We start from the raw sequence: 13,665 nt of genomic DNA, 5'->3' as shown, positions 1-13,665 counted from the left end.
GAGGGTTTGGGTCAAGTCAAACAAAAGCTAGGACAAGTATAGAAATATTCACCCGGATCTCAAAAACTCAAAAGATGACAGGATCTGCGTGGCTGAGGCAATGGTTTGGCTCCGTTTGTGTTGTGGCAATGCCTGGCATGTTGCTTTCTAGACAAAGGCAAATCTCCTCATGTTAACTGTGGTTGCAAACCAAGTTACCGTCGTATAGGTAACATACACACTCTTGGAAAAGAAGAACGAAAAGAGAGTAGTTTTGGCATCAGATATTTCAAACAAGATTGTACAACACAAATACAGCTGTATTTGAAGAAGGGAAAAAAAAGAAAGAGTTCAATATTGAGTCTTCCCTGGAGCCTGGTTGGCTATTTACTTTGCCAAAACCAAATTTTCCGTACAAGTTCCCCACTCTTCCTTCCAAACCTCTAAGCGCACACGCACACACATGTACACCCCAAGCAAATAAATCAAATAAACACAGAAAACATTGAGAAGTGCCTCCTTAGCATTTTTTTTCCTGGAGAACCTTATTGTTTTAGAAACTGCAGGATGTAGTAAAGTGTTTGATTATATTTCAAACCAGAGGCATTTAATGCCTCATGATCTGTATAATGAGAATAGAAAAAGGGGGGGGTGGGGGTGGGGAAGAAAGGAAAATCATGGGGGGGGGGGAAAAGGCAGGTTTTCAAAAATATTCCCTAACAATGCTACAAAAAAAATCCTGACATTAAATACAGACAAACTGTATTGAATAAAAATTGCACTAGTCCTCTGGGCACATCAATAATAAATTAAATACTTAACAATTTCACTGATTAAAAAAGACAGCACAAAACCCATAACAAAAGAACATAAACCCCCCCAATACTGTATGTAGGAAAAGTGCACAAAGTTGCTTTATACATTGAATCTAAATAAAGTACCAATACATGTTAAATAGATAAATTGTCTTGCAAGACACTGCTTTTTGCTTCAGTATTTACATATGCTTGAACTTCATGTACTTCAGCAGTGAGTCTGAGCTTCAACGGACCTAACTGTACACGATTTTTTTTATTGTCGTCATGAGCCGCTAATGCTGACGGTGAAATAAAATGACCCAAAGTGGAAGCCATGTCTCTAGTTCTCACTGACTTACAGAAAAGGTCGGTCCTATTTCTAACTCCTCATAAAAAGCTGGAAAACCAGTTGGGGTGCTTGAAGGTACATGTGAAAAACCTCGCTAGGCAATGATGGTGCTGGGATTCGTTAACAGAATAGGACCGTGGCAGTGGTGAAAGATCTATTTTGCTTTCAGGACCTCTGCAGCACCCCGGAAGATGCCAGCTCCGATTCAGTGTGGCCTTTGCTGGGGGAGGGCACAGCTCGAGGGGATGTCAGCACTGACAAGTGTCTAAATCAGTGCAGATGAGTACAAAAGGGGACAGGATTATCAAAGAGAACTCGTTACCGAGGTTCCGTTCCTAACCCAGGGAGCAGAGTTCTTGGGTGGATACTGGTTCCTGTACTGAGCACTCCAAGTGCTGGTCTGGATGCCGCAGGGCAATGGGCATGATCCAAGCACAGCCTCACCGAAGTCAAAGACGTGCTGGAGGGCTTTGCTGTGCCGCTGGCAGGCTCAGCACCACTGCTCATCGCACCGGCCAGCAGCACCCAGCACCGCCTGAGCTCTGCACGGAGCACGGAGGTCTGCGGGGCATTTCACACAGGGCATGTATAAGACTACAGATTTACTCCTGAGCCCACTCAGACCGACAGCAACGCTGCCACCAGAGTAAGTGGGCTCAACTGACGACAAGGCAGGGGTGCCAAATGGGGCAGCAACGCACAAATGAAGGCACCACCCTGCTCAGTGGGGAAGCCCATTTAAATTTAGGGTGACCTGAACCAGAAAGAAGACGAACTCCAGCACAAAGGACCAAAAGATGAAGCTCCATGAGAACATCAAGTGGTAACCTTCTGTAATCCTGCACAAGAAACAGCGAGTGGGCAGCAATGCCAGCTGTACCTTCACACAGGTATCGGGAAGAGATATTTAACCTATGGTATATTAAACGTAAACTGAAGGAGACCGTGTAGCAGCACTGCAGCCACAGCTACGCACATCTGCCAGCACCCGGTATCACTTTCAGGGACGTGATTCCGGAGTCGTACAAGGGAGCTACAATCAGAACATGGGCCCTATGCAGGATGAAACTGTCCTCGGAACTAATACACATCCTGGCATTCCTCTGAAACCCAACTGCAGTGACAATGGCATTGTACGTCACAGCGCTTCATCCCACAGGCAGTCTGGAATCGCTCTCGAGGGCGCCAGAGCTGAACAGGGCACGAACAAACCAAGCAACCTGCCCACTGCTGAGGGCACGTCCTACAGCTTCTGCTCCGAGCAGAGTTGAGAGGGAGTAGTGCCCGCTCAAAGACTACAGGGTAGTAGTAGACTACAGGCACTGGAGGGCTCAGAAGGGAGAACGCACGTCCCGCTCCAGCCCCTCTGCGTGCGGTGAACTGGCAGGTTCACACAAGCCAGGAGTCACATCGTCCTGGCGCAGCAGCAGCAGCAGCAGCAGCACGCTCTGTGCACAGCACTGGGCTCCCAGGACAGAGAGCAGGGTGATGGAGAACACCACGAAAGGCGTCACCAATGATAAAAAGGCTGATGGAGCCAAGCTCGTTAATTTTTATTTTCCATGATTGGTGGAAGGAGATAGTTACTTAAGGAAGCGTGACAGGTCTGGGGGCAGATTTTGTGCTGCTGTCGACACGCAGCGGTTTCAGCACAGTCACTAGGACCATTTGGGATCTGCAACAGACTGAGATCAGAACTTGGCACTTGGTACCGTGCATCCCAAAGCTCCAGAGGGAACAAGAATGAATAAACAACAAGATAAAGATGGACTTCAAGACCCAGACCACACAGACAGAAAAACTGTGGTCTGGCTGCAGCAAAACTTGGGACAGCACTTTCCTAAGGAAGCAGGGACTCTCCCTTGTCCTGACAGGACACCCTACCAGAGACCAAGTGGAGTTTCTTTATCGTTCCACTTTTCACTGCGTGGGTGGACCCCGAGCTGTTGGTTCAGTCCCTGAGGGCAGTATCCCGAGGGAAGAGCTGGATCGCTGCTGCTCCAGCATCTGAGTTGTGTCACAATTGTGTCAGCAGGAACAAACCTGCAAAGGTTTGACCTTGGATGGGCTGCAGCACGACAGCAGCCAGCACACAAACAAAGGTGTAGAAATCACATGTGGGTTGGACGAAAAATAATACGACCGTGTCTCACTGCTGATGTAACACAGGAGGATGGGGAACTCTGCCTGGTGTTCTTGCGTTCCTTGTGAGATCTGGATCCCCTCGAGATCCCAGCAGGACCCGTAAGGCACTATGGCCCAGCCTCGGAGCCAGCAGCCGAGGCGCCCAGGCGGGTTAAATATGTGGACTGCCAGCCACGAGTCCCGACAAACTCTGATGTCAGCTGCAGCTGAGGGAACTTTGCAGAGGCTCTAGAGGAGCTCCCCTCAGCTTGGCATCCAGACTGCCAGCCAGAGGACAACCTGCCAGTGGTACACATGCTCTGTGAGCCCTCCTGAGACGGGATGACGTGGCTGCAGCATCCCCGCAGAGCTGCTGTAGCACGATGCCCAGAAGAGACCGTATAAACACAGCAACAAAGTGCTCCAAGTAGAAACACATTCCCCTACTCCAGCAAAGAATACAAGAAGGAAAGAAACAAAAAAAAAAGAAGATTCTGCCGGTCATTGGAATTGGAGAACTCAAAAGCCCCTGGGCCAGCTACGGAGATGCCCTACTCACATGCTTCAGCGTGCGGGGGGAGAGCACAGAGGGATACACATGCAAGTAGAAGTCTCCTTCACACAGGTGCCAAGTCAGAAATCTGAAGTGACCAGGAAACAAACCGAACCAGGGTCAAATCGCATCGTGCAGCCAGCCATTTAGGCAGTGGGAGTTGGACGTGGCTTTTCTTCCCTGACACAAAGCCCGTCGCCAGCGACAAGCTTCTCCCAGCCTCAAAAAATTAGCACTGCTGCTTCCATAACGCCATGCAGATCGCATCTTGGCCCAGGAAGCAGGCGAGCTATGGCTTTGACCAGCTAACCACCAAGGGCGAACAAGGGGGAGCGTGGCTGGTATAGTCCTGAGAGCAATTAAGGTGAGTAGCCATCGCTCTCGATCCTACCCCTTCCGTCGTGACGTCTGGAGCAAAACCTCTCTGCCCCACAAAACAGCCTGTTCCTGACTTTGAGGTCATCTTTTAGTTCTCTAAACGTGCCCCAGCAGCTCCCAGATGCTGCAGCAATCCCGCGAGCGAGCAGGCTGCCGGTCACACTGCCAGGACAGAGGGCTCCACGTCAGAATCCCTTCCAACCAAACTGTCCAGACGAGGACTCAGTGCGTGGGAACTACACTGAAGCAGAGACAGGTTCGTCTGATCGTATCGTTGGTGGGTTTCTCCTGGTGATAGAGGGTTTCCTTTTCTTCTCTTTTTTTTTTTTTTTTTCTTTTTTTTTTTTTTTTTAAATGCTAAACTCATCTCCCATACCTTCCACACACTCAAGTCCACACGCCATGGTCTGTAGTTATGCCCTAGGAATCTCCTACACCAAATCAACCATCCAGTAGTCAAGCATGAGAAACGCTAACAGGAAAGACCCCTTTTCCTTCCTGCGTGCATCTCAACCTATACGTGCAGGCATCCAAAACAGACCAATCTGCAAGAAACACCAATATACCAAGGACGGGGCTCTCGGGGCTTCTAGAAATTCAGCCCAAATTCAAGACAGCAAAGGAGACGTGGGGGAGTTGTCACTAACACTCATCTATATTAAGGCTGATGAACTCCTGTATACACTTTCTGTACTGCAGCTCGGTAGGGCTGTTGCTGGGATATTGACCTGGTTGTCCAAAGGGACCTTCTGCTTCTCGCATCTCCTCGTTCATCCGAGCCAGACGCAGCCTAGAGCGAAACAGAGAAAGCACAAGGGAGAGAGGTTTGGTGATTCCTTCCCCCAGGGCTCTTTACGGGCAGTGCTCCCGCAGACACCGGCTGCACTTACAGGGTAACGATGTCTGCGTTGGCCGCCTGGACCGCGATGCTGAGCGGGTCCTGCCCGTCACCATCCACCGCGTGCTGATTCGCCCCTCGCTTGAGGAACAAGCAGACCTGACTGCAGAAGGGAAAGACAAGACCATGAGAGCAGAAATTCCAGCGCCCCCAGCCCACGCCACAGTGGGCAGAGGGCAGGACCCTTCCACGGGCAGGCACGGCTTCACTTGTGAGGCTCTAGATCAGGGAACGCTGCGGCAGCACGGAGAAGTGGATGGATCTAGAGGGGCCCAATTACCCCCCGTCTTAAGGATAACTGCCCCCCGATGATAGACAATCAAGCTGCTGATTTATATGTGATATAAAAAAGCATTTGCAAATATATACTATTTGCAAATATGCCAAAAAAAAAATTAAATTTGCAAATAAGCAACCCACCCCCAGCCAGCTCCCTTGCGCACCCCAGTGCTAACGCTGAACCTCGGTCCAAGGGTGATGGAGCACGTCACGGCAGCGTGCAAAGGACTTACCCGGTATGGCCCAGGTACGTGGCATGATGCAAGGGAGCTCGGCCTCGGCTGTCTCTTTGGTTAACATCTGCCCCATTCTGCAGCAGGAATTCACAGGTTATCAAGGAGCCCTGGCAAGGTAAAGGGGAATTTTCTAAATACATTCAGCCAGCAGCACCGAGAGGATGCACGAGCACGTGGCAGGCTGTAAGTCGCCCACTGTCAGCGCACTCCGAGCCAGAGTCAAGACCTCACATTTCCAACCGTGGCCTCCCAGCCACTAGCACACCATACCCCCATCACAGCTTGAATCAGAGGAGTTTTGTTCTCATCTTCATCATTCACCCAGTTGATCTCAGCACCATGTGCGAGCGCTTCTGCCATGAGAGGCAGGTTTCGGGCGTGCGCTGCCTTGTACATCAACAAGCCGGGATGCAGCTCCCTCAGGTCCTCCAGATCCGATGCCTCCTGTTCGATCTCCGCTTCACCGCTTGACTCCTCCGACACCTCACACTCTAAGGGGCAGAAAAAGGATGGAGATGACCCAAAAGCTTCTGATGTTCCCTGTTGTTGGCACCAGAGAGCACCAGATACCCACCTTCCTCTGTCACGCTGTCCACCACAGAGCCAAACACCAGGATATCAGTGCTGCCGTCCGTGCTGCCTCCGAGCCCGCTGTCACTGCTCAGACCTGCAGGGCCAACAGAAGACAAACCAAGGCCATTTTAATACACAGGCACTCCGGTACCAGGCACAGCTGAGACCGCAGGGGAAAAGGGCTGCGCAGAATGTCACACACACATTGCACCGGGCACTGCTGGCACGGGAGAGGGGGACCGCTATCCCATTTAGCCCCACTCCATACAACTGCCCAAGGAAAAATTGCAAAGCCTTATGGTGTCCATGTCCCCACGCTGCCCTTCATGCAGGGATGCTCCAACACTGCCCTGGCACTTTGGACGGCTGAGGACAGCCCTTGCTGCAATCCATGAGGATGCTGTGACGGAGACTGGAGCAGAGCAGCAGCAGAGACAGCTTTGCAGCAGGTTGTGCAGTGTCATAAGCAAAGACACCCCTCTGCTTTTACCACTAATAATCTGTTTCCACTCTATCCATGCTCTCCCCAGAGCTTTTTGGTTGTCACTGGGGCACTTGCCAATACATTGCTCTTGTGTCACAGATTATTGACGGTGACTGGGCCAAATAGTACCAACAGTGTGTATCTCAAGCCAAACTTAAAGCATTGTCCGTTGGCTCACTCACCTCCACAGACATCCCTGCCCTCTCCCCGCAGTGCTTCCCACCTTCCCTGTTTAGCTGGTGAATGCCACAAGACAGCTGACGACATACAAGAAATGGAGCCACGAAGAGATGAAACAACTTGTTCAAGGACACACAGTGTGTCAGCGGCAGAGAATCTTTGCACTTTTTCCAGCTTGTACCCAAAAGCGGTCAAAAAAATGACAGAAAGGAAGAAGCATGTGCAGGAATCGTCCCTGCAGGAACAGGGATGGCACATCACCTTTGTCCTGGGGGACGCCTGGCCCCCTTGGAAACTCTGGCTGGATTCAGCTTCTTGCTGCTTTTAACTTCCCAATGACTGTAAGGGCTGGGGGTGCCTGTCCTCCAAGAACTTAGGAGGTTAAGTCCCCACGACCTACCTCAAGACCTACCCTCACTCAAACCACTGCAATTAGAAAGAAAAAAACAGCCAAGTTGTAGCTGACAAAATGTTTCTAAAACATGAGCAGAGTCGTCTTTGCAAAGAGTCGTAGCAGGAAAGCCTGCAAGAACTAAAGATCTGAGCCTGGAAAACACAGCAGAACAAGACACCTTAACCTTAAGGCTCTCTGTTGAAATCTTCAGAGCAGCTACAGCTAGGTCCCAGATAACGAACAGTCTCTAAATTAGTGGTCCTGAAATCAGGGCTCCCAAGTAATCCTTCAGCACCGTTCAACAGCCAAAGAAGATAATGAAGCTACAACAGGAAAGGTCTGAAGTGGCACATCTCATGCATATATCTTTTTTTTGGATTTGCTGTCAGAAAAATCCCTGCTGGTTTCTGAGGAACGCAAACGTACTGCTTGGTGAGACTACACTCTGTGTCACGTCAGTACAAGTAGTGTGGCTCCAATGAGGCCACGTGGCACTACTCTAGATTTACGTCAAAGCAAGAAAGGAGGATCTGGCTCATATCACATTAATATTAACGCATCAAATTCCCAGTTCTGTTCCCACTGAATCAGTGATAAAATTCTTATTCTCTTCCACTGGAGCAAGGTAAGGCTGTTGAGCAACTCTGAAGTCCCACATCTCCCAGGTATTGTTTCTGTGGACTAGTAATGCTAAAATCCTTGAAACTGGAGTAGCCCTCAAGGCACTAATTCAGACAAGCACTAAAGCACCTTCTTCACTGATACCCAGAGACAACGTGTACTTGTAGGAAAGCCTGTGGTTTTCTGCTGTGCTGACTCAGGACTATAAATACTTCTCTTAAGTTCACACAATAAAAGCCAACTGAGCTAGTAAGTTTTAAAAAGTTACCACTCCTCAGCTCCATATGACAATGGACCCACGACTAGTCTGTGACCGGTGTGGGACACTTGAAGCAAATATTTCTTGCTTCTTATTTGCCATGAGATCCCACCTGTGCAGGATTTGACCCTTTAGCTCATCCGAGGGACAGGTGTTCCTTTAAGATGTAGTAACTTGACTGCTGGAAACCCTAGGAAGCTTTTTGCCTTTCAAAAGCTTTTGCCAGCCTCTTTGCCACAAGGGACAGGTAACGTATGGAATTCACTCGTTTGGCTGCAAGAAAATACATAACTGCCTCTGACGCTTGGTGTGGAACAAGTAAAATTTGGGTGTCTCTTTTGCTGCTAGCTGCCAGAGCGTCACCTTACCTCCGTCCAGGAGGAACGGCATACCGCTCCCACCGGGACCAATGCCACTGCCACTCCATGGGCCACCTGTTAGCGGATGCTGCATAGAGATGTGGCTGGCACCTAGAGGAAGGTGGACGGAATATGAGGGGAGTTCATCGTCACAAACACAAAAAAAGAAAAATTGTCCGCAGTAAGACTTGCTAAAAAAAGGAGAAAAAAAAAATTAAAAGCCAAAACAAAAACCAGAAAAAAAAGCCAATGGAATGCATAGTCTGGGCGTAAAAGACGTTGGGAAAAAATCCCATCCACCAGAATGCAAACACCAGGGACTGACTGGATAGGATATTAAAATAATCAGTGCAATAAAAGAGCAACGGGTTGGAATTTGTGCAACTAACTCCCCGTCACTCTTCTAAAATATTTACCCTCTCTCCAGTGAGGCCGATACCGTGCCTTGGGTCTGGTGCAATGCACATGCCCTAGAAGAGCTGGGAGGCCAAGCGAGCAGACACTTTGTACTTACTGCGTGGGCCAGAGCCAGCCCCGGTGTCGAAGTAGGAGAAGAGAGAGTCCAGCTCGTCAGGGCAGAAGAGGGAATCTCGACGGAACTTCCTCTCCAGCGTAGCTGCTATTTTATACAGCAAGATGTTGAAATACATAGTTAATAACACGCAAATGAACGAGCGGGACACATTCTACAGCTGTATTTCCACAGGCTGAGCTTGCCTGTCCAATGCACCCCACATGTCCAGTGCCATACTCATGCCCCTGTACACCAAAACGTGTAACACTGAGCTGACCACAGGTGGTGACACGCCGCAGACCGAGCCACCCCACAGCGTTTTGAGCAGCCAGAACCCTTCGTATGTACGGCCTCCCTTACAGACCAAGCAGGTAAAACCACAAGGATTTGAAACTTATTAAAAAGCAGAAAGCTGGAATACAAACAGAAGTGCACAAAGCAAGCTTAGAAGCTGCTGGATCACCCTGGTGTAATGATCTCCTCCTTTAGCCACACGAACCTCCTTAAACAGATGGAAAGCATTAGGAAATGGCTCTAACGACCTGTCAACTGTGCAACAGCATGTTTGCTTATATTTCTGGAAGGCTTACAGATCCTAGAGAGAGACAGGGCTGCACACATTTGGGCAGCCGCGCACACACCTACGAAGGGCAGTGGGCAGGTGAGCCCAGCTCACTGGGGACCGGGGCCAGGGGGGTTCCTACCTGATGACAACATGGCTGGTGACGCGTTGCCTGCTTCGTGGCGGTACTTCCTCCGAGCCGTGGGTGCTTTCGTGGTGCTGTTGTGTCTCTGGCACTTCTTCACGCACCAGCGTCGAGGTTTCCGCTCGTTCTCTGTTAGAGCCTCCCCATTCGGCAGCTTCTTCAGGAATTTCTTCTCCACATACTTCACTTTGATCCAGGCTTCCTTGTCCTGCCTAAGAGAACAGCAGCGTAAAGCTGTGCACAGGGTCACACAGTTCACCTAAAGCAAACAGCCACAAGGAGATGGAGCTGCTCTGGGTCATTTTATCAACCTGGTTTGGAGTCCTAATAATCCTTGAGGCCTGTATTAAGCAAGGAGGGTTTCTCAAACCTGAAAATATCTCCCATTTCAAAGCAAAACTAAGAAGTGCAGGGTGCAGCCAAGAGTGGAGTGACACGTTCAGCCCTAGGCAACACCGTAGCTTCAGTTACAGGTATTCAAAAGGTCTCAGAGCAGGCGCAAACCCAGCAAGCCCTGGTTCCCAAGCACGTTTCACCAGGTTGCTGGTTGGTAATACCCCACTGGCCTTTCTGAGAGCCAAGCTCAGGCTAGCTACGGGGGGAGTGGGTTGGCATAGGTGCACCTGAGGTATTTTGGGCCAGCCACACTCTTAACCTGGCTTTCCGGAGAGTGTAGGGTACTGGGTTTGCTGTGTGGATGGAAAGCTTTCCACAGGACTGAGAGGACCAGTGTGCACACTCGGACTCACCTGGAGCTCCCTGCTGTTGGTTTCTTAAGTCCCAGCTCTTCACACTGCGCCTCATAGATCTGATTCATGGTACTGTTCCCCAGCTCGCACATCAGCTGCAATACAAGGGAATGAATGAAATCCTCAGGGAGGAGTTACCGTCCCTCTAGACTACCCTGCCACCAAGTACGACTCCCTCCAAGCCCGCCACATGTCTATCCCTGGCTGTTAAAACCCAGCACTCACTTTCAGTAACTCTGGCTCCCAGGAGTCCAGTGTGAGAGATCGGACCTTGGAGCAGTGAACACCCAGGCTCCTATTTATGCAAAAGGAAGAAAACTGATATGGTTACATCCCTCAGAACAGAAGTTCTCACCTGCCATAAGACAAAGAAGATCAATCCAGTTCTTACGTATTTATCTATACAGACATAGGTATAGCACCGAGTTTTATGCCTGTGCATACACAGATGTACCTGCACACACACAGGTACCGCAGCAAGCGATTACTTTTGGATCTATCTGTACAAACGTTATAGTCAGTCGTAATTCAGACCCCACCGTTTTTCCCAGCAGCTTGCAATCCGTCCCTGGCTGGCAGCACGGAGCACACACGCACGCAGTACCTGTGAATACCGGAGCACTCAATGCACAGCAGAATGCCCAGGTTGATACTGGCCCAGCGAGGATCCGGCTGACCACAGTCACAGCACTGGTCATTCCCAGGGATGCTCTGCACTCTCTGCAAGATGGTCTCTCCTTTCACACTGCGCTCCCGGGAGTCAGTAGCAGAATCAATGCTGCTAGTTGATGGGGAAGCAGTCCGGTCCAGTCTCTGCAGGGAAAAAAAGGGTTCCAGGATTCTGCAAAGCACTGTGGAATGGACGAGAGCTTTGCATAGCAGAGGGATGGATAGGAAGCATTACCCAAAGAATAAACTAGGGCTAGTTTAATGAGGGCTGTCCTCATTAATTTGTATTGTTGCCACAAGACTGTGCTGCAGCCCAGCCCAGCCCCGGCAGCGCGGGCAGCATGCAGACTATTGTCTGGCAAACTACTTGCTATCAAGTGCCTTGCTTGCACTTGTCCCAGCTAGGGAGCAAGCTCTTCCCAAGGGAAGATAATTCCTAGGGGAACACCAATCCAGAGTGATGGCAAGCAAATGAAGGTGTCAGGACAACACCGATTTGAAGCCTTGCCTTCCCCCCAGCCCAGATCTATAAGCATGGCTTTGGTTAGTAAATGATTGTTGCTTCTGAGTTAGCACTGACACCAGCTCCCCTCCTCGGGAGCAGAAGAGTATTTCCAAATGGTCCACCCACACTGGACCTGCCACAGCGCAAAAGCCCACTATCAGGGCTCTGAGACACAATTATGGATCTTTTGTGACACCCTCACTCACTTCAATATAGTAGCTGTCAGGACTCTCCCGGTATGCAGAAGCAATGCTAGCTTGAACAGCTTGAATCCAGGCCTGACGCAGCTTCTCCGAGTCAGCCTGCAGCATGCAGCTCCTGCCAAGGAAGGAAAGGAATTGGAAAGAGCAAAAGGACAGGGTGCATGTTTTGGTCAAAACTGTTGCACTTCATCCTCAGCGTAGATGTTCCAGTGGGGGCAGCATCTTGGTTTGACAGGTAAAGGGGCAAAAATGAATCCTACAAGCTTGCGCTGTCAGAGGTGTTCCCTTTTAAAAAACTCCAGGCAGGTCTGCCAGCTGCTTTGAAAAGCTGCCCTTTGCCCATTTCACTGTCTAGATGTACATTAGGTATGCATGGCCCAGCTCTGGCTTATGCTGATGTCTCACAAACTTCACGGGGAGTCTGCAGTACAGGCAACAGTATCTCCCGATAACATTTAACAGCCCAGGGCAGCACCTGCTCAAATCTACGATCTCTCACAGTTCCGTGCACAGCCCAGCTCCCCTGAGGATGGCCTAGGGAAGCCACCAAACTTACTTGGTAGGTGAGACGACCTCAAAGCAAAACCTCCTCTCTATGTCTTCACATGGCTTGACAGTACAGAGCCGCAGGTCCTCCACCACTACCGTGAGGGCATCCTGGAAGGGTGAGAATAGGTGGCTTTGTTGGCTCCCTGAATCCCTGTCATAATCAGGCCTCCCAGAAAACTCCTTCCCCAGCCCTGCTGGTTAGCATACGTGGAGTCTAGAGAGAGCCGAGCCAGCCCACCACTGGATAGGGAGGGCAACAGGAGGAGGTTATACAGAACCAAAGCATGGGACAACACGCACGTGAAGCGGCAGGCTTCGCGGGGACTTCAGCTTCCTCTGCTGAACGTGAATAATTACATCACCAACACCATCTGCTGCCACTTAGTTCTCAGTACAGTCTAACTCTGGAGCACAGTAACACTTGAACGGGCTTGCTGTCCCTCTGACCCAATCCCCCTCCCCCACTCCTCCCACCCCATTCCCTTGCCACGGTGCAGAAGTCCCCCAGCAAGGTAGACCAGGACACCAGACAAGCTGGCTAACCTGCCAGTATCAGCCGCGGTAGCCTCACTGACCTTTAGCTTTTTCTGGTACACCAGCTGACTGTTCTGGATGGAGAACCACCTCCTGAGGGAAGACAGACACACAGACATCAGAAGAAGTAACCAGCAGAGCTACAGAGAGGCATTCTGCTCTGTGGCAGAGCAGGATAGCTCTCCATTTGAAAAAAATAAAATAAAATAAAAAAGCGTAGTTTGTTCCAAGAAGCTGGAAAGTAACATCACAAGAAAAGCTCGCACGTCTCCAGTGCCCTCCCTCGGAGGGCAAACAAAGGATTTACAGCCTTAAGGAACGACTCCTGGCGCTGAGATGCTGCGATGGCAAGTGTTCTAGATATGTCAATGTAAAGCAAGAAGGAAGCAAAGACAAGAAACAAAGGAATCGGGCAGTCCCATCTTACTGCCTACAATTTCTGGGGCAGAAGGCTGTGTGTGCAGACTGACCCTGGTGCAGGTAGTAAATCCAGTGCCTATGGGACATGTTGCACTCGTTAGGGCATACTTGCATACCTGCACGGTGGGCGTACTTGACATTTACTGGCTAAGTTGGATGACTTGCACGTGCCATGCCAGATACAGCGTGCCTACTGCCTCTCCAAGCAGGCTGTCCCAAGGCAAGCCAGAAATCCCTTAACATCATCAAGAAACTTCCAGGTAGGAAAAAGAAAAATCCACCTCAGAAAACCCTGCTGACTGGCAGCTCTACAAACACCGCTGGAGAAAATAATAGGAATGGGTTGCACATC

The 13,665-nt window shown here is 50.2% G+C and overlaps 1 protein-coding gene across 8 annotated transcripts in view; it reads right to left on the bottom strand.

Annotated features, from left to right (window-relative positions):
- Window positions 1–482: 482 nt before the first annotated feature.
- Window positions 483–13,665, bottom strand: part of ACAP3 (ArfGAP with coiled-coil, ankyrin repeat and PH domains 3) — a 95,423-nt gene continuing 82,240 nt past the window's right edge. For 3 of the 8 annotated variants that reach the window (XM_080379686.1, XM_080379684.1, XM_080379691.1), the window contains exons 12-25: window positions 12,935–12,986; window positions 12,367–12,467; window positions 11,814–11,925; window positions 11,038–11,246; window positions 10,659–10,728; window positions 10,434–10,528; window positions 9,682–9,896; window positions 8,978–9,082; window positions 8,473–8,574; window positions 6,168–6,260; window positions 5,864–6,084; window positions 5,591–5,700; window positions 5,071–5,181; window positions 483–4,970 (exon numbers count right to left, since the gene is read on the bottom strand). In XM_080379686.1, coding sequence (XP_080235812.1) covers window positions 4,823–4,970; window positions 5,071–5,181; window positions 5,591–5,700; window positions 5,864–6,084; window positions 6,168–6,260; window positions 8,473–8,574; window positions 8,978–9,082; window positions 9,682–9,896; window positions 10,434–10,528; window positions 10,659–10,728; window positions 11,038–11,246; window positions 11,814–11,925; window positions 12,367–12,467; window positions 12,935–12,986 — 1,744 coding nt within the window. In that variant the 3' untranslated portion in view covers window positions 483–4,822. Of the gene's footprint in view, window positions 4,971–5,070; window positions 5,182–5,590; window positions 5,701–5,863; window positions 6,085–6,167; window positions 6,270–8,472; window positions 8,575–8,977; window positions 9,083–9,681; window positions 9,897–10,433; window positions 10,529–10,658; window positions 10,729–11,037; window positions 11,247–11,813; window positions 11,926–12,366; window positions 12,468–12,934; window positions 12,987–13,665 lie in introns of all 8 variants that reach the window. The other 5 variants (XM_080379685.1, XM_080379688.1, XM_080379690.1 and 2 more) reach the window with 5 other exon arrangements.

Source organism: Falco punctatus (genome assembly GCF_963210335.1).
Source record: "Falco punctatus genome assembly, chromosome: 3".
NCBI lineage: Eukaryota > Metazoa > Chordata > Aves > Falconiformes > Falconidae > Falco > Falco punctatus.
The sequence above is the reverse complement of the archived record's forward strand: the minus strand, read 5'-3'. Positions and strand labels throughout refer to the sequence as shown.